The sequence below is a fragment of the Morchella importuna genome (genome assembly GCF_003444635.1).
Source record: "Morchella importuna strain M04M26 chromosome Unknown Morimp01GS033, whole genome shotgun sequence".
Classification (NCBI taxonomy): Eukaryota; Fungi; Ascomycota; class Pezizomycetes; order Pezizales; family Morchellaceae; genus Morchella; species Morchella importuna.
The window spans coordinates 1-24,333 of NW_025763430.1; the positions used below are offsets into that span (position 1 = coordinate 1).

Consider the following 24,333-nt stretch of genomic DNA (forward strand, 5'->3'; position numbering starts at 1 on the left):
CAACCTCGAAATCCGGTCCGAGTTTGCCCTGCCAGAGACTGCAACAATACACAAATCTGTATTTGATGGGGGTTGACATTTGTATTTGGGTGGTTAGGGTTATGAGTAGTAATCTGGAATTGAAATTCAGAAATGTGTATTTGTTGGAGATTGTAGCTGGGTTGTGGGTGGTTAGGGTTACGAGCATCCCTTTCGAATTGTAGTACAGAAATCTGAATTAGGTGGAGGTTGAAACTGGTATTTCGGTAGTTAGGGTTATGAGCGTACCTCTCGAATGGTAATACAGAAATCTGTATTTGATAGGGGTTGACACTAGTATTTGGGTGGTTAGGGTTATCAGTAGTCATCTGGAATTAAATTCAGAAATGTGTATTTGGTGGAGATTGAAGCTGGGCTGTGGGTAGTTAGGGTTACGAGCATCCCTCTCGAATGGTAATACAGAAATCTGTATTTGATGGGGGTTGACATTTGTATTTGGGTGGTTAGGGTTATGAGTAGTAATCTGGAATTGAAATTCAGAAATGTGTATTTGTTGGAGATTGTAGCTGGGTTGTGGTTGATTAGGGTTACGAGCATCCCTTTCGAATTGTAGTACAGAAATCTGAATTAGGTGGAGGTTGAAACTGGTATTTCGGTAGTTAGGGTTATGAGCGTACCTCTCGAATGGTAATACAGAAATCTGTATTTGATAGGGGTTGACACTAGTATTTGGGTGGTTAGGGTTATCAGTAGTAATCTGGAATTGAAATTCAGAAATGTGTATTTGGTGGAGATTGAAGCTGGGCTGTGGGTAGTTAGGGTTACGAGCATCCCTCTCGAATGGTAATACAGAAATCTGTATTTGATGGGGGTTGACATTTGTATTTGGGTGGTTAGGGTTATGAGTAGTAATCTGGAATTGAAATTCAGAAATGTGTATTTGGTGGAGATTCGAGCTGGGCTGTGGGTAGTTAGGGTTACGAGCATCTCTCTGGAATGGTAATACAGAAAATGTGTATTTGTTGGAGGTTGAAATTGAGTTCAATTTGGGGCGCTGTCATGATCGTGGGCTTGAGCCGGTGCTTTCGGTACCATGCTGGCATCGATCATGGTACCCAACCGGTAAGTGACGGCGCCGGAAGTGCTCAGAACAGGCCCGCCAAGACTCACAGGGAGTTACCCTACCCAACAGCCCCCAACCACCACCTACCCCCTGCCATCACAACCACCACCCCCGGTACCTACATATTTGACGATGGCGATGGACTGGGGCGGCCTGTTTAATCCGTAGGCACGGAATGGGAATTGTGTGGCGACGGTTCCCGGGCAACCTCAAAATCCTGTCCGACATTCTCCTACTAGAACCCTAGTTGCGGTGTTTACTCCTAGTCAACCCTAGTCAACCCTAGTTTCGGTGGTTAACCCTAGTTAACCCTAGTCAACGCTAGTTTCCGGTGTTTAACCCTAGGTTAACCCTAGTTAACCCTAGTTAACCCTAGTTTCCGTGGTTACCCTAGTTAACCCTAGTTAACCCTAGTTTCGGTGGTTGACCCTAGGTAACCCTAGTTAACCCTAGTTTCCGTGTTTAACCCTAGTTAACCCTAGTTTGGGTTTTGATCCTTGTTAGCCTTATATTAATACCTGTTGCTATACACACATTGCACAAACTATAACTCTCAACCATGAGACTGTATTTCCTTCGTTAGGCTTCAGAAGCCGTTCGTTTAATATCTGCCGCTTCACCTACCTCCCTTGCCCTGTCACATAATAATAGTAACACGCCAATATTGTCCACCTTGATATGCTCGACCGTAGCTCTGTCTCCTTGAGCGTTTCGATGTGCCTTTGCAGCCCTCGACGCCGTGATATCTGCTGCCAATACATCATCATCCTCCTTCTGCCCCACCTTCTTTTCAATAGTTTCTCGTATCACTTCTGGAGTGCCCACTTCGTTCTGTACACTTCTCTTCTTCCTTGTATCCATCATCCTAGAATGCGTTGCTTGACATTCAAAAGTCAGCGGGAGCCGTTCACAGGGCTGGAGACGCCTTACCCAAGATATCCATATTCTGGCTCGTGTTGAAGTGCAAACCTTCTACGTAATCTCCAGTTGTCCAACATCGGAGGACAAACCAAATCCCAGTGCAGACCATGCCTATGAATTCTGGAGAAATACCATCGACCAAATCAGGATCCTTTGCACCACGCATCTTATCGTCTTCGTATTATTTCAGAAATATTATGCCCAGGATTTCTGGATCCTAGAAGTGCCGACGGCCTGTCTGAAGTCTGTTAGAGCCTTCTAAAATGCTAACCAAAACAAGAAATGTTTCCCGAATAGTTGTCAGGGTCACTAATGAAACGGTCGTTTTCAAGTATATAATTGACTTTGGTGGCCCATTTATCAGCTGTAAGAAGCTCATTCATTCCATACAGGATACCCTTCGTCATATGATATTTGATGGGATAAATAAGGTGTGATCTCACTTGTGAATATACGATTTGAACCTAGTCACATAAGCAAGGGCTCCTTGAGCCTTATGGAAGGCTTTAAACCTACTCAAGTCTGTTCTAGCACTTTTAATCTGATTTGAAGTTGTATTAAAATGATTGTTTGCTGCTGCCCAAAATCTTCGAATATTAACCATTAGAGACTCAGGGTGTGTCCAAGGCTCCTCAAGCAGTATATAATGCTCGAGAAGCTCTCCGGTGTGTTTAATCATTAGTTTTTATTCTGGCAATTTGCTATCTGCCCCGCCAAATGACTCCGGTACAGATGTTCGGTATTCGGTGGAACCCCTGGGTTATGTCCCTGGAGAGCATCCAGAGAGAACTGGGCAACTCCAGAGGTTCAAGGGAGTAAGCGAGACACAAGGATCCAGGGAAGATTTGATAAGAGAATACGCTTTAGCAGCGGTCTCCGGAGACTAGTAGAAGTCTCCGGAGACACACGGTAGCTTGCTGATGTAAACTGATTCGTTGTTAAACTAAAACTTCCGGTTCCTGTTGATGGTTTGTGGTTTCAGTTGTAATCATACTTATATAATTGGATTGATTTGCGCCCTTTTGACTATTATACAGAGGGTACGCTAGTTGCTCACTTGTTTATCCTGACTAGTCCTGTATTGCTCCGGACTGCTCCAGCTGGCACTGAGATAGATTAATTGCCCTGATGCCTCTTGACTTTGTGAGATCGGGTCCTTTGCAACCTATCTCATGCCCGATGTACTACTTCCTATATGTCGGTGCCTCATTCTCTCCTGACATACACCTATTCACGGTACCAACCTCTGGTATTCACAATTCCCCCATGAGATTACCAAATATCACAGAGACGACGATCTCTACTGCTTCCATAGCACTCGCAGCTGCACTTTTAGCATTGGTCTATTCAACACTGTGATCCTTCACCTAATACTAAAATCATACGCTATTTAAACAGCCTAACTAACCCTAATACAGTATACGGAAAAGAACAAATCCCCCACTATCTTCCTTAGCACTCGCGATTGTCCTATACATCCTGCTCTCTCCCCTTTCCTAATCCATCGCTACAGGTAGTTCCGGCTCCTCTTCTTCCTACTCCCCCTCCTCCTCGGTGTCAATGCCGCGAGGTTGGGCATTAATCACTTTGTACTGTGTACTGTTGGAACCAACCCGCCCTCTTGAAGCACTCGTGGGTGTTCTCTGAGCATCTCGGAATGTGGCAAGATCCGCAGCCATCGCTTCATCGTCCTCGCTAAAGCCCTCCTCCGGTATGGCCTCAATGGTTACCCCCTTTTTGTCTCGTATCTATTAGGTTCATCATTTAGAATACCACTCGCATTACCGGCATTTAGAAGTATCATACCTTTTCTCGAAAGTAATCTTTGATTACCTCCTAGGTGGGGTCCTGGTACTGTTTATTTCTCACCTTCTAAGTGTTGCTCATCCTGTTGAACGTTTCTACTAGAGTTTGAATATCGGCTCTGCAATCCCGTATAGCCCTAATAGCTTCCGGCATTGCTCCCAAGTCACTCGCCACATCAATTACGGCATCGGGCCATACTTACTCACAACACTCTCATTCTTTGACTGAAAATTATCACGCTTCAAGTAACTCACTGTGGACTCCGCCCGATTTCGATGCTACATCGCCGTCGATATCAGGAAAGTAAGGGTAGGGGTTATGCGGTCAAGGAATTCTGATCCCTAACCCCTAGCAGTCTTACCCCATCGAAGTATTTAAAATACAATATATCGATAATCCCTGTAACGATTGCTCACAGAGTGCTTGCCAATTACCTCGCTACGCGGTAAAGAACGATATGTCCGGTACGTGGGAGACGACCTTCCGTTTAAGAGTGCACGAAGGAAAACTCCATATAGTGCATAGGAGAGGTATACTCATGTAGATAAATAAGTGCAGAGGGCCTAGACTGTGAGGGTGTTGGGGGTGCTTTTTGGCATGCCGGGAGTGCCCCTTAGCATGCATTCTGACTGGGTGCTAGAGTGGGTGCTGCTCTCCTTTGTTTACGTATTACTTTCGCGAGCCGACGAGTTCCTCTCTAAATCGTTAACCACTAATACTAAACATGTTGAAAAGCATCGAGGGGTGAGATAGAGTTGAACGTGTACCACGTCCACCGATAAATCGGAAGAAGTAATTACCTCCGCTACCACTGCAGTTGGTTTCCTTTGAGCGTTGCCCAGTGCTCTGGCAGTGGTTGGTTGAACTGTATGAGGGCTCTTTCCGACAGTCTGAGACCTCTGGATGGAAGACTAAGGGGAGGGCTTGAGGTTCATCTAATGGTTCATCCCCATCCTCCTAAGAGCTCTCATGGTTGTTCTCCAGAGTATCATAATAGTCTGAGTGGCTAGTATCAATTTTTCCTTCCACCTCAGGTACCTAAATTACCTCAGGCTCCTCTTGTGCTTCAAAATTGTCAGTATGATCCTCGGGGAGATGAAATTCTACACTCCGAGGACTGCTCCTCCCAGTGGATGTTTCGGAAGAACCGAGCAGACCTTTCCGAGTTATTTGGGTAACGGTTCTCGATTGACTAGTCCGAGTGCAGGCTGGCAGTGGGGTCAATGGTCGATAAGACATCTCACACTCATCAGTGTCTCCATCTTCTTCAATCATGTTGGGAGTAATGGGCGCTTTGGGACAGGAGGTGCTGTACTGCAGGATTACTTGGAGGGAAGCATTTTGATGACTGGTAGGAATATCCGCGGTGCTCTAGAAGCACTCGCAATATCTTCAATTAGAAATCAATTCTTGGCGAGTAAATTTGCACTGCCAATCCTCTTACGGCAGGGGTTCTCCGGTGTTACCATTATTTCCACACTCAACCAAATCATTTATTATCACTCATTTTACTGTACTTTCTGAAGCCGTACCGACTGCTCTGAGAGCAATCTGGAGGTTTGATTCGACTTTGAAATAATAGTAATGCAATTACTACCTCCACTAATCTAGCGGCAACATATAGTTCAGCTCTATTCTATCGTTTGATTCCTGGAGGACTACCCTTGAGTAGATGTAGTAATATCGGGGTATGTATTGTTCATTGTATGGGGCGTGTTCTGCGAATATAAAGAATGGTTCATTGTTCAGTTGGATTTGTTCAATGATAGTAGATTGAGTTGATTGAGCTTGTTAGTTTTCGGCGAAATGTGGGGGGACAAAAATTCCCGTGGGTAGGATTCTCACGAAGCAGAAGTTCAGTACGCCTTGTTGGAACATGACGGATATCCCGGATCGGTTGAGGCAGGAGAGACTTGTGAAAGTCTTCTTTTCCTGCCTGCAGTGCTCGCTGGTGTAGAGGGGCGTCAGGGGGTTGTGTATGCCAGGTTATGAGTGATTTGCTACGGTTACGAAGATTGTTTCCCTTTGTTCAACAAGTAGTTTGGGAGGGATAAGAGTTCACAATTCAGGGACCATAGTGTCAATATCTTGCCGTACAAATAAATATGCGATAAGATTTTAGTATATTCTGCGGTCTACTGACAAACAGGATCGTGTTTGCAAAAATTTTTATCGGTGTTGTTAGGCTTGTAAGTTGTTAAAATCATATATCAGAATTTAGTTTATGAGTATATTTGAAAATTTTCTTTGGATTTCGGGTTAGCGGCTCTCAGACAAAACTAAAATGTTTCAAAAGAATTCAGTTTGTGGGTCGGAAAAAATAATCCAGTAAGATACCAGAAGTTATCCATTGGCTTAAAATTTTGAGCAACCCTAACAAGGGAATATGTAAAATCAGACTGCAACAATACACAATATGGAATGTCGGTCATGGATCGTCACTCACATATTGGGTTTCAAGTATTGCGAATATCATGATCCGAGATTGAAATCCGAATTACTGTTAGAAAACACACCCGGGCGGTAAGCTGGAGATCAGAATCCGAGTCGGTGTAATAAAACACAGCGGAATCGAGGAGTGGGATTCGCCCGGTTCGGCCGCCAAGACCAGAGGGAGTTACCCTACCCAACAGCCCCCAACCACCACCTACGCCCCTGCCATCACGACCACCACCCCCGGTACCTACATATTTGACGATGGCGATGGACTCGGGGCGGCCTATTTAATCCGTATGCACGGAATCGGGAATTATGGGGTGACGGTTCCTGGGCAACCTCAAAATCCTGTCCGACATTCTCCTACTAGACTGCAACAATACACAATATGGAATGTCGGTCATGGATCGTCACTCACATATTGGGTTTCAAGTATTGCGAATATCATGGTCCGACATTGAAATCCGAATTACTGTTAGAAAACACACCCGGGCGGTAAGCTGACGACCAGAATCCGAGTCGGTGCAATAAAACACACCGGAGTCGAGGAGTCACGGTGGGATTCGTCCGATACGGTAACCCTGAGGTCGGAATCCGAAATTCATGTATTCCATCGAAGCGGAGGATGGGGAAACTCGGCATCGTTAAATTTCGAGCTCCGTCATGATCGTGGGCTTGGGGCGGTGCAATCGGTACCATGCAGGCATCGATCGTGGTACCCGACCGGTGAGTGACGGTGCCGGAAGTGCTCTAGGACAGGTCGCCAAGACTCACAGTGAGTTACCCTACCCAACAACCCCCAACCACCACCTACGCCGCTGCCATCACGACCACCACCCCCGGTACCTACATATTTGACGATGGCGATGGACTCGGGGCGGCCTATTTAATCCGTAAGCACGGAATTGGGAATTGTGTGGCGACGGTTCCTGGGCAACCTCAAAATCCTGTCCCACATTCTCCTACTAGACTGCAACAATACACAATATGGAATGTCGGTCATGGATCGTCACTCACATATTGGGTTTCAAGTATTGCGAATATCATGGTCCGACATTGAAATCCGAATTACTGTTAGAAAACACACCCGGGCGGTAAGCTGACGACCAGAATCCGAGTCGGTGCAATAAAACACACCGGAGTCGAGGAGTCACGGTGGGATTCGTCCGATACGGTAACCCTGAGGTCGGAATCCGAAATTCATGTATTCCATCGAAGCGGAGGATGGGGAAACTCGGCATCGTTAAATTTCGAGCTCCGTCATGATCGTGGGCTTGGGGCGGTGCAATCGGTACCATGCAGGCATCGATCGTGGTACCCGACCGGTGAGTGACGGTGCCGGAAGTGCTCTAGGACAGGTCGCCAAGACTCACAGTGAGTTACCCTACCCAACAACCCCCAACCACCACCTACGCCGCTGCCATCACGACCACCACCCCCGGTACCTACATATTTGACGATGGCGATGGACTCGGGGCGGCCTATTTAATCCGTAAGCACGGAATTGGGAATTGTGTGGCGACGGTTCCTGGGCAACCTCAAAATCCTGTCCCACATTCTCCTACTAGATTGCAACAATACACAAATCTGTATTTGATGGGGGTTGACATTTGTATTTGGGTGGTTAGGGTTATGAGTAGTAATCTGGAATTGAAATTCAGAAATGTTTGTTTGGTGGAGAGTGAAGCTGGGCTGTGGGTAGTTAGGGTTACGAGCATCCCTCTCGAATGGTAATACATAAATGTGTATTCGATGGGGGTTGACATTTGTATTTGGGTGGTTAGGGTTATGAGTAGTAATCTGGAATTGAAATTCACAAATCTGTATTTGGTGGAGATTGGAGCTGGGCTGTGGGTAGTTAGGGTTACGAGCATCTCTCTGGAATGGTAATACAGAAATGTGTATTTGTTGGAGGTTGAAATTGAGTTCAATTTCGGGCGCTGTCATTATCGTGGGCTTGAGCCGGTGCTTTCGGTCCCATGCTGGCATCGATCATGGTACCCAACCGGTAAGTGACGGCGCCGGAAGTGCTCCAGCACAGCCCGCCAAGACTCACAGGGAGTTACCCTACCCAACAGCCCCCAACCACCACCTACGCCCCTGCCATCACGACCACGACCCCCGGTACCTACATATTTGACGATGGCGATGGGCTCGGAGCGGCCTATTTAATCTGTAGGCACGGAATCGGGAATTGTGGGGCGACGGTTCCCGGGCAACCTCAAAATCCTGTCCGACATTCTCCTACTAGATGGCTGAACACTTTTGTTTGCTTGTTCCTAAGGTGGTCTTTCGTTTGTACTGGATTCAATGCCTCCCTCCCCACAATTTAGCTTTGCTTTGATGCAGTTTTGTAAAAAAATCGGCTTCAGACTTGTTACTTGAGTTAATGTACAATATGGTTCCTACTTGCTAACGATACAGGGTAATTTAGTACACAATCTGGCACCAAGTAGATTTCAATTAAATCTCCGTTGTACAGTTATTTGGGACTCAATCTAGCCATTGGTTTGGTTCCTACATCGGTTTTGGTAAAGTTATCCAAATCTAATAGTAGATGCAAGCAGAAGGTGGTAATCAAAGTAGCAGGTAAGGTACCGACAGCTGAGGTATGAAGGGGGAATCCTCACAGTATATTCTGTCAAATTTGATATCATTCGTCACTGACCAAGTAATCAGAACTAGGTTACAGCATATATCGTATTTTAGATCACCCGAATGAGCAAAGCATGATTGGTTATCTCAGAGATTGGTTAACCATGGTAGGTGGAAACGACAGGGAGTATGGAGAGCCCAGATTAGTGGCATTAGTGCACCGTTGACATCTAATTATTTATGACTCCATTGTTTTTTACTGATCTGGATTTGTTGTCAGAGAGGTGGTGGTGCAAGCCCAGGCTATGAATGTGTAGGCTGTGGAGGTGAGAGTTATACCTGAGAAAGTAGTGAAACCTTGCAAATTTGTATGTATTGCAGGTGCAAACTTGCTTTCGGTCAGGAAGCAATACATCCATACAGGTAAAACAATCGCTTCACGACGCTTGTTCTAGGAGGCAAAAGCAAGTCAACCGTACGCCCCCTATATATCAAAAGAGAAGTGGGTGAAGGGGACTGTACGGCACCTAGAACTGCATACTATAGGGGTCTCCCTGTTTTTGGTTATGGGGGGCTTACCTTAACCCTAAGTTTACCCCATCAGAAATGAGTATAATACGGTGGCGTCGTTCTCGACGGCGGAGCCGTCACCAAGAAGACTGCACTCGACGTGTTTGTCGGAGCAGCGTCGAGCAACACTGGCTGCCCGATAGGGGTGCAGCCATCAGGAGATGTGATCTAGAGGACGCCCGAGTTCAATGCCGGGCTCTTTGTAGAAAACCTCCCTGGTGGAGGCGAGGCTCAATGGACAGTGTACGGCGCGATGAAGGGGGATCTACAGCAGCAGTTGTCGCATCGTCCGCCGACGCTGAAGGGGCACCCGTGGTTGGACATTGACATTGTGCAGGTAGCATTCATTTTGAGCAATGAGGATGATGTGACAGAGTAGGTGCCCAACATGTTCAAGTATGTTATCAAGAGGGTGCAGGTATTTGCCACTTTGCAGAAGGAAATCATAGCAGTGAATGGGGTGATAAAGACAATGTCGGGAGGACTGACGCTGTGTGTTGCTGAGGATGGAGAGAGTTTGAAGGTTGAAAACTCATTACCGCAGGAGCAGAAGGTAAGTGCAGCATAGCCCAATATATGTGTACAGGGAGTGGAGGAGTTTTCCCTTCCCGGGCTTATCACTAGTACATTTCAAGTGGGGACGATGGACTAAAAACCGGCATATATTGACAGATTACATTGAGACAATATTAAACCCGACGGCTTGTGCTTTGAGATTGTAATCTCGGACAATCTGCATGTCTTGGCATCCGCAGGGCTTGAGGTCGGAGTTGCAAGTCAGCCAAAGCCTTTGAACCTCACCCTGTCTCTTGAGGCAAGTGATATAGCCGCGGCAGGTAAAGGGTATGTCCCCCCCCCCCACACACACACACACACTATGGACCATATCATCAATATAGCATATTGTCTAGTGAACTAAATCCTATCCTTCGTTCCATAGCACAACGAAAACCGATTGGAAAGACCCATTTGGACTCGGCCCAGATCTCACTATTAGCAATCTACTACTCGCTATTGAAATCAACTACGCGGTTTCTTTCCCCCCCCCCGCCCCCTCCTGCTCTTCCTTGAATGCGTACGAGTAACCCCCACATCTTCCCAACCCTAAAAAGATATTCCCTGAAACCGGTATCCCCTACAAGCTCGATTTGGGTGGCGAAATCGCTGTCGGGGGTGCCGACGCAAAAGTCCACATCGTCCTCTCCGAGATTCCCACCCAAGAGTTCATCTCCGCTCAAATCACGAACGTAGACCTCGTCTCCCTCTTACAATTGGAAACACCGCCGCCGTGGCCTCCTCTTCTACCTCCTCCCCCTCCCCCTCTCCAATTACAGCTCAGCACAATGAAGTTCTTAAACTCAAGGACGTGTTTCTATACTTTTCCACCGGTGCCACCATCGCCGGCGTCTTCAGACCACCAGGCATTAGCTTCGACTGCACCTTGGACCTCTTTGGGCACACTGCAAAGATCAACGCCATCATCGCCGAGCAGATCGCAATGTCAGGCAGCATAGACCCCTTCGCATTAGGTCCCGTCACCGTCAGGGGGCTCACAAGCCTAGCATCCCCGCCACCGTTGACGTCGTGGTAGGCCCAGTAGACAACAACATCAAGCTCGACGGAACAATAGACCTCTACGCACTCGCTATCGACATCAGTGCAAACATTGAGGTCTCTCCACAACCCTCATTTAACTTTGTTGCCAAGATTGCGTTCGCAGAGGCGCTCGAATCCGACCTAATCGCCAACATATCTAGCGAGCTTGCTGAAGGAGGTGGTACGAAGGGCCTCGACTTTGACCTCACTGCAGAGATGCACAAAGAGATCATTGCACACATCGTCAACACCGCTCAGGACCACTTTATTGCCGCCGACACTGCCGCGCGAAATAGCTATGCTGAGAAGGAGAAAGTGCTAGACGCAAAGGAGGCATCCTACAAGATCAAGCCTCAAGCCGCGGAGGACTGGGTCAACGCCAAGAAGGCTGAGGCCGATGCGAAGCGGACAGCGGTCAACAAAGCGTTCGACGACCGGAAAGCGGAGCTTGAATGGGAGAAGGGTGTCGAGGACCGCGAGCTGCAGGATACAAGGCAGAAGCTGGAGGATGCGGTGCGCAAGGTGCAAAATGAGCTGGAGCAGATAAAGGCGGATGTGGCAAAGGCGGTACAGGAGGCGATGGTGGCCGTCGAGACTGCGGCGAGGGAGGGCGAGGCGAAGATTGAGGGGTAGAAGGAGAATGTGGCAGCGGAGCAGGCGGTGCTGAATGTTTTATACGGGAATTTTGAGGCGGATTTGGCAGCTGCGGAGAGTAGGCTGAAGAATGCCCTAAGGCAAGCCACTTTCCCTCTTGACCTTCTGCTTATCTACGATTTGTTATGCTGTCTGTCATGAAGTGGTGATGAAACTAACGATATGACATATCTATATATATAGACAACGCCAATGGAAAACAGGCACGGATCGATGACATGAACGAACAGATAAACAACGCTGGCTTCTGGGACAGAATGCGCCTCATAAGTGCTCTCTCCATCCCCTCACCCCCGGGGGAGTATATACATACAATATAACCTAACCACTAGCTCTCAAAACCTCAGCATTGGGATGTTGTCGAGCTCGAAGTAGAAAAAGATGGTAGTCCCCCCCCCTCTCCGTCTCCTATCACCTTCCACACTAGCTCCATAAGCACTCACTAACCTACTTGCCCCTATGTAGCCCTCACCGCCCCCGTCTGGGTCGCCGAAAAAGCGGTGGAACTCGGCAATGACGCCGCCAAAGCCGCCTATGCCAAAGCGCAGTCTGTGCTCGCGGAAGTCCAAAGCACCCCCACCGATGACGAAGCCGACATTGTAGAAGGCGCCAAAAAGCTCAAGCTCGCCCTGCAAACTGCACAGCAGGACGCCGACAAAGCGATCGATGAGGGAATGAAGGCCATCGACGAGGTCGCAAACAGCGTGCTGAAGCTGGCATTTGATGTGGCGCAAAGGGACCTCAATATGTTTATGGACACTATGGTAGGCGCAATGAGTGATGTGCAAGCCGCAGTTGATGGGGTCGAGGAGGCAGGCGAGTTTATGTTGTATAAACTTGCAATTACGGACCTGGAGGCGATCAAGCACAATATCAAGAGCTTGGATCCAGAGCGGATGGCCCTGGACTTGCAGGAGGGGACGCAAAAGGCGCTGGCGGCCGTCGTGAAGGAGGCGCTGGATCTCGCGGGGAATATCTTTGATGTGGAGGAGGTCAAGATGTCGGGGAGTTTGAGGGGGTTGCAGGATGGCTCGGAGCCATCGAGTGTGACCCCGGTGGCAAAGTTGGGCGGGGAGAGAAAGCAATTTACGTGCAGTTACAGGCCGGGGGGGATAGAGGATTTTTTCAAGGGGCTGTGGGATGAGGTGTGTAAAAGGCTGTAGACTCTTTTGGTTCGTGTTTGGTTGGTTGTGTAGTGGGCAATGTAGGATGTCTCTATCTTTTGACGCTGCTGTAGTTATTGCGACTAGGTGTGGGTCAAGAATGTACAAATTGTGTCTGTCCGTATTGGACAATTTCCGCTACGAGCTTCCGAGTTTTTTCTAACCTCCGGGTCAGGAAATAATCGGGGCTTGTTTCCGGTGTGTAAGAGGGTAGCTAGAGCAGTATCAGGCACCAGTAATCAAGTATATCTCCATGATGGCAGTGTACCTGTTGGTTGAATTTCTCATCCCCTCTTTCTTCCAAAGAGGGATGTCTTAGTTAAGGGCAGTTCTGCGGAGGAAGCAGATTTTAATCACTTCCATAGCCTATCGGCTGCCTAGAATCAATGTCTTGAAAAAAAGAAAAAAACAAGTTGGTTCATAACCGGAAAGAGTCCGAGTGAGGGTGTAAGATTTGTTCGAGTGATAGACTATGATTGAACCCCACCTGGTAGCAACCAGCCCACCCAACCACAACCACCACCGACCCGTTCGTTGCAACCTCCCACGGCTACAACAAACGTTCTTCCCCCCCTTAAATTTCCACGCATCGTCACCGTCGCCAAAAAAAACCCGCACAGTCAATCATAAACCATCACTCTGCTTATATAATTATATGAGCTGCTCTACCGTCCGCATCCAACCCGCCCCCAACGTGGTCAACGCCCCTCATCCCAACCGCCCAACACGACCACCCCAAGTAGCATGGAGACCCCCACCCCCACAGCACCCAATAGCCGTCCCAAGCGTCTAAAACTCCACCATCAACCGATCATAGATTATCACTCTGCTTACATAAGAGCGTCCAGCCTCGCTTAAACTCCACGCCATAAATTATCACTCTACTTACATAAGCGCCCCCCCCCCAACTCATGCAATGGTCGTGGGACTCAATACCCAACGCAACCAACCCCAGTCACATGCAACCCTCCCCCACCCCGCATACCCGGCCATGGCTATAGTCAACACCTAAGATTCCACGCCTGGATCTATCTACCCCTTGCCCACAGCTCCTAGTCCTGTGCACTACTGATATTTCTCGGCACCCGGGTGGCCGCAAATCGGATACAGGTCTCAGATACAGGTCTCAGATACAGGTCTCAGATACAGGTCTCAGTAGTGGCAAAGAATCTCCCTCCATAATGCAGGGAAGGGGTACAGTTCTAGAGTATATAGACTGCAGGGTTTTATCGCAGATAGGACAGAAACGCTTAATGAATATGGACAGAGGTGCTTCTACAGCATTTGCTAACCGAGTATATCTTTGAATTATAATCAAGCAAAACCAGCCATGCGCCAAATAAGAATACATCCCAACGCCCCAAAAAGATAGCCCCCCCCAAAAAAAAAGTCCTGTAACCCGCCAAAAAAGACCCTCAAGGCTCCGCATCGGTATCAAAACAAGTCAGTAATATAGCCGGTATAGGTGGCGGCTGCTTCACCGCCACCTGAAATAGCATCTCCGCATGACTCTCTAAGAACCCCTCCAGGTTATGGACAGACCTCAGCACAGTTTCCTGCCGAGATGGGGAATCAGTGCCCTGAACAGAATCCAACACGATATAATAGAACAGAGCTTACCCTTATCTGCCAAACCACAACAAGTACAGCGATGAGATCGGTGATTGGCGAGATATCCTCCGGGACCTCACACTTTGCACTCCGCCGCAGAAGACTCACATGGCCCTTCCCATACTGCAGATACAGACCCCGACAGTGTAACCCTGCGACATCACTCAAACTCTGCCCTCCTAATCCTGCCTAGGGGCTCTTGACTTACCTGCGGTCACAAACCCCACGCACTGAAATCTCCCCAGAGCGCCCCTATCATGTTTCACCTTCTCCTCCAAACATCTCATCTGATCATGGAGCACCTTTGCGAGCTTTAGAGAGTCCGAAACCCACTTCTTTGCCGTCTCCTCCTCAAACCTTTTACTGTCTTCTACGGCGCCGTACTCGATCGAGAAATGGGTGATGAGGCCGTCGTACTTGCTGCCTGTGACTTTGCGCTCCGAGGCTGGGCCCCTCCGGTGTGAGTCTGCTGGGCCCCTTGTAGCGGGGTTGCCTGGGCCAGCCAGGTTGGAACTGGTTGGGTCCTTTGTGTTGGGTTTGTTTTTGTTCTTCCGGCGGCAATTGCTGGGGGATTGAGATTCCGAGCTGGTGGGGGGGGGGGGGGGAGCGGGTCAGTGCGCGATATGAATTTGTGGGGGCATGGGAAGTACCGTGAAATAGACATCTTAGGAATATATTGGAAACAGCGATCGAATATTGGGCCCCAGATGTTGATTTGGAACCAGGCCTCGAGGTTCTCCCTGCACGACATATGATCGTGTTCATAAAGGACCAGTCTGGCTTGAGGTCAGTGGTAGCAGCAACACAGGGCAGGCTAGCAGCAACACATGGCTGGCACACGTACAATGAAGTTAGGACCGAGTGAACCCAGGCTTGGTCGCCATGCTTCTCACGGGAATAAGTCTCGCTAGGAGGTTTGTATGGCATGGTTTCGAGACGGTCGCGCAGGTCGGCAGTGGTTTTGACCTGCATGGTCAGCATCGAGTCGAGTGAACTAGCACGGGGGGTGGGGGGCATGTTTACCCACATCTGCAAATCCGTGCATGAAGGACGTTAGAGAATCATCAACCTCCGGAAGCGGCAATACCAGCGAAACGATAGAGTCCCAGTCCTCCCCGAAGAGCTCCTGCACATCCGGATCATCCAGATCCAGTATGAGCGAATGTGCATACGACTCTTTTGGCACCTGTTTTAGTCGTCTAGCCTCATCCGCCTGCGACTGCGCCCACTCAAAAAGAACATCTTCCACAAATCGGCCACTCGGAAGAAGCCATTTCCGGTCCACTGACAATTCTCGGCGCTGTTGCTCACGGGATTTTGGACGCTTGGGGAAGGGATTCGGGGGGGATCCGCGACAGGTGTCACTTCTTCTTGCGAGGTTTCGTACGCTGGAGGCTGCTGGGGAGGATCGATCGACGGATGTTGGCAATGGATAATCCTGTGGGGGGGGGGGGGGGGGCGAGAGAACGAACCTTCGGGTCCCTTTTGCGTTTTTTACTACTCCCCTTGGACTTGGCCCCCTTGCTCCGCGACGATTCCGGTAGATGTTCGCGCTAGAGAAAAATCAGTAAACACAAACACCAATCCCGCTGGGGTGCCGAACAGGCAGCTTGGTTGGCTCCAGACCGACCGTGAAGGCCATCTGGCGCCCCAGCGGGATGTACGGAAGGATGCCGGGTAGGCTTGACTCCAGACCGACCGACCGTGAAGGCCATCTGTGCCCTAGCAGGGACGTATGCTTCTGGATGCCTGGGTAGGCTTAACTCCAGACCGACCGACCGTGAAGGTCATCTGTGCCCTAGCAGGGACGTATGCTTCTGGATGCCTGGGTAGGCTTAACTCCAGACCGACCGACCGTGAAGGCCATCTGTGCCCTAGCGCAGAGGTGCTTGTAGTACTATCGTGGACCAAAAGTGATGCATACATACGTTCTTATACCTCGCCCTCGCCAGCCCAGCAGCAAGAGACTTGTCCCTGTCATCGGAGGTATCGATAATTTTCTGCAGGGCGCGCAGCCAAACATCCCCACACCCCGAAAGAAGGTGCTCATCGCCATCCCAGAACTCGGTAAAACTCCATTCCGAACAAGGCGTCTCTTCGAGGTAGGTTCTGCATCGCTCGGGGAACTCGCTCGGGATCGGAGGGTTCTTGAGGGGAGACGTTAGCTGTGGCGATGCAAGAGGGTTGGTGGATTGGGGGGGGGGGGGGGGGACACGAGTATTTACCATCACGGGTGTTGCAAGGGCACAGGAGGTAACGTGTGTGAGGGGTAGTACCGGGTGTTGAGGGTAAGTGATCAGAATCTGATAAGTGATCAGAATCTGATAAGTGATCAGAATCTGATAAGTGATCAGAATCTGATAAGTGAATGCTGCAGTGAATACTTGTATTTGTCTTATCAGATTCTGATCACTTTTCGCTATACCCTAGTACATCATGTAGTCAGCTGGCTGGGGGGTATGAGTCATCTCTAGCCGTATGTAACCAGACTGGAGCCTGCCAAGTGGGCGGTGTCGGCAATAGCTGAGAATGCCAAGCTTTGTTGTACTCGCTATCGTTGGCACCAACGCTCACCATGCACCACTCATCCAACGCTCTCTAACAGCCAGCGCCGATTGCTACTACAATGACCCACTCTATCGTGCGCATGGCCCTGTTGCTTCTGTCCGCCGCTCAGGACGCTCTGGGTCACCGTACGTCACTCACATTTGCCTGGTCACATAATATCACCCGCATTCCCCTGGTCACTAGCTATCACTCGCATTAGGGCTGTAATATGGTGGGCGCTAGTGGTGGCGGAGGTGCTGGTGGCGGTGGCGGCGGCGGTGGCGGGAGACGTTGACGTGATGGGTTATGCGGTGCTCCGGCGTCACTGGGGGATGTCAACGCCGTAGACGTTGAGCGTTGGGCCCCGACGCAAGGGCACAACCCCGGTATAAGAATCATACCAACTGTGCCGCCTGAGTTCGAAGGACAACCGTGGGAGTTGCTCGCTCTATAACAGCTATTTCAAATACACGTGATCCCTGATTTCCTAATGAACCCTGTTCCATCTATCACTCATTCCATATTACATGATTATTGCCCCACATATCCTATTTTGCAATGCCAAGCCTTTATTTCAAAACGAATGGGTTTGTGCTATGATGACTGTTGGATTGGGCGCCCGACCCTTATTTTCTTGCCGGACAGGATGATCTACGTGGAGCCGGCCGGCACAATTTATCACAGGTCGAACCCAAGGAACACCAGTAATTACTCCTCAATTTTTTCAATTGCTAAAGAACAGTTGATTCATCCACATCAAAAGAAAGAAGAAAAAAACATAACCGGTAGCTATTGGCGGAAACCCAGATTCAAGTGCCACGAAAAGAGTAAGCGGGGTTCCCAAGAATAATCTACTCTATTAGTCTTCCGGCTAGGGGGGGAGGATTTCAATGTCCCATTTGAACTCTGCGGGTGGGTCATTGCGACGGTCATTCGGGATAGGCCTTCCTCCGACGATGGGTTGGTGTCCACTAGGGTCAACCTTAGCCAGGTAGAACTTAGGGTAAGCCGCGTTTCGAATTAGGAATTTGCTAAATGGTTAGGGATGGCGGGTTAGCAAATAACCAATTACAAAATTTGGCAAAGCTACATACTCTCCAAATGAAACTATCCTCCAGTGATGGGGCCTTTCGTCGTAGCTGGGCCCCAAATCCGGAGAATTATTGGCGACGTTGACCAATCGAACTATAGCTACGTCGTCTCCGGGTGGGTCAAGGGTGGTCAATACTGTATCACTTCCTGTGGGCTGAATGCGGTACTTCTGCGTTTTTTGTACATTGTCTGATGCTGGTTTCATAGTCCATCTCCGGAGGGGCCCTATGCCCAGCTTAATGACCTCGTTGTCATTTGTGTGGATCCAGTCAAAGCTTGGGTCATTTCCAAACGAAATGCGATGTGAGCCATATCTTGGAATCCATGGCGAGATGTCCCATCTGCACTCTGAGGGAGAGCGAAGGTGATCATTATCCGGGATGGTCCTTACTCCGACTTTGAATTCGAGTGTCTCAGGGTGATCCAGGGGGTATTGTTCAGCAGCCATGTAGAGGGTAGGGTGAGCCACGTTTCGAAGTAGGAATAGGCTAAACGATTAGGGAAGGCGGGTGAGTAAATAACTAATGATCAAATTTGGCAATTAAAGCTACATACTCTTCCAATATAACTATCGTCCAGTGCTGTCTTTCGGTGTTGTTGAGCGCCCGATTCTGAAGGATGACACTGGCCCATCCACCTTGGGCTACATCTAGATCTGGATCAAGGCATATCACTCTAGCTGTTTCTTTTCTCTCAATGAAGTACCTCTGCGCTCCCTCTTCCACTGGTATAATCCTCCAGTTCTGATGGGGGCCTGCCGGCCTAATGAACACATCGGCACCTGCCTCGACCAAGTCGAAGTCTGGATTAATTCCAAGCGTAATACGCTGTAGGCCAGGCCCTGGAACCCATCGCGAAATGTTCCATCTGAACTGTGCGGATAGGCCCGCGACACCACCCGCGCCGACAGGATTTCCTCGGATATTATTTTGTATTCCAGGGGGAACGTCAATGGGGTTTTCCCCAGCAAACATGTAGAATGTGTCGTATTCCACGTTTCGAAGTAGGAAGTAGCTAAACGATTAGGAAAGGCGGGTTAATAAATAACTAATTATGAAATATGGCAAAGCTACATACTTTTCAAGCGGAACTACCGTCCAGTGCGAGCTGTTGTCGTAGATCGAACTAATGAATGCATTGGCGTATCCCTCAGGTGGGGCTTCGGCGTCTTCGGTGTCTTCATCGTCTTCGTCGTCTTCAGTTTCTTCGGGTGGGCTAAGGCTTACTGCTGCCATAACCTCCCCTTTCTGCTTAATAAGGTACCGCTGCTCTCCCGCCGGCCCCACCCTCCTAAAGATCCAGTCCTGTTGGATGTACTCCCCAAGGGCCAGGTACCGTAGTCCCAGGTGCTTTTGTTCCCTGATCACGTGAAGGTATGGATGATCTTTAAGCGAAATGCGATATATGCCAGGCCCTGGAAACACTACCATCTAGGAAAAACATCAGTTAAATGTGTTTTGAGAGATTATAAGACACAAGAAAGGCTTATGAATCTCGCACTTTTGTTGAAGAGTGAAGTTGGTTATTGAAGGGTGAAGTTGATTGTTGAGTTTGTGTGGCAAGAAGTAGGATGGTCTACCTTAAATAGTTTTTTTTCCCTCTTGTTGGTATTGATAAGGCGTGCACGTCCCAGTTTGAGTGTCACTTGATCAACCGACGCCCCCACGCTCTCCACCCCCAGTCGCGGGCGGACCTTTCGATACCCAAGTAGATCTCAGGCTTCTCAGTACATAACTAGTTTTTCTTTTTCTTTTGTGCAAGAGTGCTATATTCAGATAAGAAAGCACCTACCATAAGCCAATGTCCCGCTTATAATTATCCTTCATTGTAGAAGGATCGCCTCATGATAGCCTTCTATTATTTCCTTTCAAATCCACTACTCTATCTCGGCATAATTAGATCGTATGTCCGGGCCAAAGAAAATTGGCAGAATCAATACCAACCACTTTCTGCATATTCACATGCCGACTTTTCTTCCAAATGGTCCGGACATACCACTCGCATTTAAAGATATTAGATTTAACCTGAAATACCGGAATACATTAACCCCAACCAGCTTAGTAGTTATTGCTCCTTCACAGACAACTCTTCTCACTAATTAACACCGCTAGTATTCGTTGTCGTGTGATAAAAGACTATTTTGCAACGACCTGCAGACACTAGTCCAATCCCCGCATATTGTCATACTTTTTTTCCTTGACGTAGTTGGGTGGGAGTCAGCTGCATAGGACCAATCCATATCGTCCTATTACCTCAAGGCGCATGCTTGCCCTCTCACACATCTTAAACACAATAGTCTCTTTGCCCAGATGATTTTAGCTGTAAATCACGTTAAACTAATTGGCGTCGACCCTCCCACAACCAATCATACAAGGAGAATCCGCAGTCGGTCTTTCTACGCAAAGGACGAGATGTAATATCTCCGCTTAGTAAAGGGTAAGTTCTGAGGTAGAAAAGCGCGTGTGCATCTGCACGAATATGTGAATTTTGATGCCGCCGATTCATCCCAGTCTAAACTTACCACATACAAATACGGAAATAGTGGATTTCTCGAGATAGAACAGTAGAGGGTTGGGTGAGCCGGAGAAGTTTTCCTCGCCCCTGCCCATACAAAGAGCTTTGCTTTTGGTGTATTGATCACTTGAGTGTAACTGAAAATGGGGCCCGTAATTCTTAACTCCCACTCCCTTCGCGCTAGGGTATCAATCTGCGTCTTGCATATCAGAATTGGCTGACTTCAGCTGAAACTCATCCTCGATCCTCTTAACGCTCCCGAAAATAACTGGTATTGCATATCATACAAAAAAGGTGGATTGAATTTTTATATCCCACCCAATCAATAGCAGTCGTGGGCAGATAAAGTACCGCGGAAACTCGCCAACTTGATTATCTCGGTGTAGGGATTTCTTCATTGATGATTGGCTGAAAGGCAGAGATCAGCTTCAGATATTTCCTCTACAAGTTAGTTTTTAGTCAGATCCGCTAGCAAAGTTCGTGAGTTTTTGCGGTATTTTCGCAAACTAACTACTGTATCCCACACAGGAAACATTGAGGGGGCAATCTCTTCGCGTGAGCGCACCGATCTTCGCTCTGCATATCAAATTGACCGACTTCAGCTGAAGTTCGTCCTCGATCCTCGGAATTGATGTTCCCGTGCATGATGTATACCATACAAAATGGTGCATTGGATTTTTATATCCTGCGCAAGCCCTTCGCCCGCTCCTGCAATTCACCGAAGAAACGGCGTAGTGATATTCAGTATACTAGCTGTGATTGGATTGTAACGCTGCCAAAAAGAGAATAAACTCGTTCAAAAAACGAAACGATCTGCTGAAGGAAGGGTGACGAGCGCTACATTCACACTAAAGAGGCCTAGGTTCACGGAGTGAGGGTTAGGTTTATTAGTAGAGGATTTACAAGAGATTTTGCTTGACCGGTTTAGTCTCTCCAAATAGTGTCCGGTCCTGAAAATGCATGAAGGGATACTCCGTGTTCAAAGAAAAGATATTTGCACACCAACTACCCCACACAAGATAACATTGCGCCATATATAACCTACGGGTTGCATGCGTATATGAAGTATCAATCAATCTAAATCTATACCCCACACAGGAAACATATTGAGGAGTCATTCGCTTCGGGCTAGCGCCTCGATCTACCCCTTGCATATCAAAACTGACCAGCTTCAGCTGAAATCCATTCCTAACACGACATTGCAAGCCATACAACAAAGTATGCCCATGACCCTTTGCGCTGGGGACTCCGAAGCCTTGTTTGACAGGCTTGGCATTAATTAGCCAACGAATTATAGAGCTGCCTTGCATTTGACTCCCGAGAGTTAGCCAATCGCCTAGTTAGACTTCTGTTCGTTCTACCTTTGTAGAACACCACTCATGAGAAACACCTGCGCACGCGGGCCATTCGCACAACATATGAATTGGCCAACGCTGATTGGCTGTAATGATTGAATTTATTGTCATGCGCGGCTGACCCTAATGCCTATGGACCTGCTGCCTGGCCACACTACCCCCACTGCGGGCCCGGCCGACCGCACTATCCCTGCCGCCCTGCCGCCCTGATAGTGCGTGACATAAATTTCTTTTCGAAGATAATCTATGCTTCCAGATGCACTTTCACGAGTTTTAGGATAGAGTTGTCTTGGTAGAAGGATATTATATTATCTGCTGCATATATGATTTTTTAAAAAAAAGAGGGATACAATTTGACCCTGTTTACGTAATAAGTTATCTTTCCTGTTCATGTACCGCATTGACCACAGAAATGTCTTTTAAAGCGGCCGGTATAGCCTTATTTTTATACTTCAAAGTATAGGGATCTGAAGATACCGGCCTTAACGATCAAGTTCACAGTATATATATAGGAGTATACTTTAATCCCTACACAATGATACCAATATTAACAAAACTAAGACACCGAAAGGGGAAGAACTATTCCACAGAAGAGTTTAGTTTTCCCCGCCAAAAATCGAATCACCATAACCCTACACTGTGAGCCCCAAAACATACTAGCAATCTCTTCAGAATCTCTTGGTGTTGCCAGAACTCTACACCGTGAGAAGCAGATTTTCTACAGAGAAATCTTTCTCGGAGAGGTCCCTTGGCAGTGCCGGAACCCTCTAATACCCACTGCTGTACTCCCCTTCGCCCTCTGCGAGTAGATCCGCTATATAGCAGGTTTGTAAACTAAAAAATATCCAGCAACTAAAAAAGCGGAAGAAGACATAGCCCGCGGTTTATCACCGCTGTGGCGAAGTGTGGTTTCCGCACGAACCCCGCCTTGAGATTGTCTGCTGAAAGTTTACACCCACCACCGATTCTTGGCCGTACATCAGGCGCTTGCCCGAAACGTATGGTGCCCCCGATCATAAAGGTGACAGCAAATGGCATTGCTAAGTTTCCAACCGAGCAAGATATCCAAAATCCGTCTATACACAGTCTGCTCCTATATATCTTCTAGAGGTTGCAATTGTATAGAAAGGTTTTTTTTATCTGTTTTTTCTGTGAAGTTATTAGAGCTTGAAAATGGGTGTTTTTGTATGTAAAAAGCCACAAGACTTGGTGAAGTGGAACTGTATTATACCCATTTATACCCTCACCTGAGCGAAAAACGCAGCTACTTGATGGCTGGAAATCAATAAATTTGATTTACTTAATTGGTCCAAAAACATCCTGACTAGCTAAACTTATTCCACGCATGTGAAAGCTCAAACTGATCAACGAACGCAACACAACCCCTTATTCAACGTAATAGTGATAAACTATAAACAAAAGGATTCTTTTGTAGAGTAATTTTGTCAATTATCCATGATTATAATAAAAAAAAAAAGTATGTTTCACAACAGCGAGAACAGTAATATGAGTTAAACAGATTGATACATGTGGTCTATGAACTCTGGAGCTGTTGCAGTTTTATCTTGACCATACACAGGTATAGTGGATTGTAGAGCAGATCATCGATGGAGGGACCAGAGGCTTAAGAAGAGGAATTTACATGTTTGAATTCAGACGATTTTACTAGGGTCACCACGGATTTGATCTTTATCCAAACTCTAGGAAGTGAAATTAAATACTGCGATCTGAATACAACGGGTTACAGCCGAGGTGGCATGTGTTGAGGGCATGCGCACATATTTCCAGAGCGCAGGCCAAGACCTGGTTTCATCAAGGTCAGTACTCATATGCTAAAAAATATTGGGGCCCAACACAGACTGCTTACCGCCTCCCGTTCAGTAGTACATACATCAGCTCCTTTCCTAACAACTTCCACAGTGATCTCGAGATCCCAAACCCAATCGTTATCGATATCGCCTACATCGTAATAGACCTTTGAAGCCAATAGAAAAAAAAGCATCGGCGAACATAAAGACCAGCGTCTCCTAGCCGGAGGTAGTAGGTATGATATTTTCTCCTCCCCTCGCAGAGGCCACTGTAATGAAACCAAAAGTACAGCCGTGAGAGCATGGCTATCAGCTACGTTTACCTGATCACACCAACCTTCTATGGCTATGTAGCAGAAGATTGTTTCTTTCGCCGGTCTTTTTTTTTTTTTTTGCAACGGACGGTTGCTTAGAATGTCTAATAGCTGTGTTCGGGAAACCCGCCTTCCTCCTCTCCAACATAGCATCCCGCCAGGCGGCAGAATCTTTTCGTTAATCATCACCAGGATAACAAGGCGACACATCTCGGAAGGAAGCCTCCCACCATAGATCCGCCTTTCTCC

General features: G+C 48.0%; 3 protein-coding genes across 3 annotated transcripts; 1 reads left to right on the forward strand and 2 right to left on the reverse strand.

Annotated features, from left to right (window-relative positions):
• Positions 1–9,818: 9,818 nt before the first annotated feature.
• Positions 9,819–12,843, forward strand: LAJ45_08956 (uncharacterized protein; the record flags this gene model as incomplete). The annotated part of the gene is made up of 7 exons (XM_046118504.1): positions 9,819–9,983; positions 10,146–10,273; positions 10,682–10,930; positions 10,993–11,655; positions 11,717–11,738; positions 12,013–12,064; positions 12,146–12,843. 7 exons carry the CDS (start codon positions 9,819–9,821, stop codon positions 12,841–12,843), a joined length of 1,977 nt encoding a protein of 658 aa, XP_045968181.1.
• Positions 12,844–14,258: 1,415 nt separating this feature from the next.
• On the reverse strand, positions 14,259–16,682 carry LAJ45_08957 (uncharacterized protein; the record flags this gene model as incomplete). Its single annotated transcript, XM_046118505.1, has 11 exons — positions 14,259–14,399; positions 14,464–14,606; positions 14,663–15,039; positions 15,105–15,230; positions 15,299–15,420; positions 15,482–15,673; positions 15,766–15,849; positions 15,927–16,007; positions 16,158–16,169; positions 16,383–16,601; positions 16,680–16,682. 11 exons carry the CDS (start codon positions 16,680–16,682, stop codon positions 14,259–14,261), a joined length of 1,500 nt encoding a protein of 499 aa, XP_045968182.1.
• A 1,190-nt stretch (positions 16,683–17,872) lies between these two features.
• Positions 17,873–19,887, reverse strand: LAJ45_08958 (uncharacterized protein; the record flags this gene model as incomplete). Its single annotated transcript, XM_046118506.1, has 6 exons — positions 17,873–18,032; positions 18,096–18,581; positions 18,649–19,107; positions 19,171–19,523; positions 19,594–19,668; positions 19,885–19,887. The coding sequence occupies 6 exons, from the start codon at positions 19,885–19,887 to the stop codon at positions 17,873–17,875; spliced, it is 1,536 nt and encodes a 511-aa protein (XP_045968183.1).
• Positions 19,888–24,333: the final 4,446 nt, after the last annotated feature.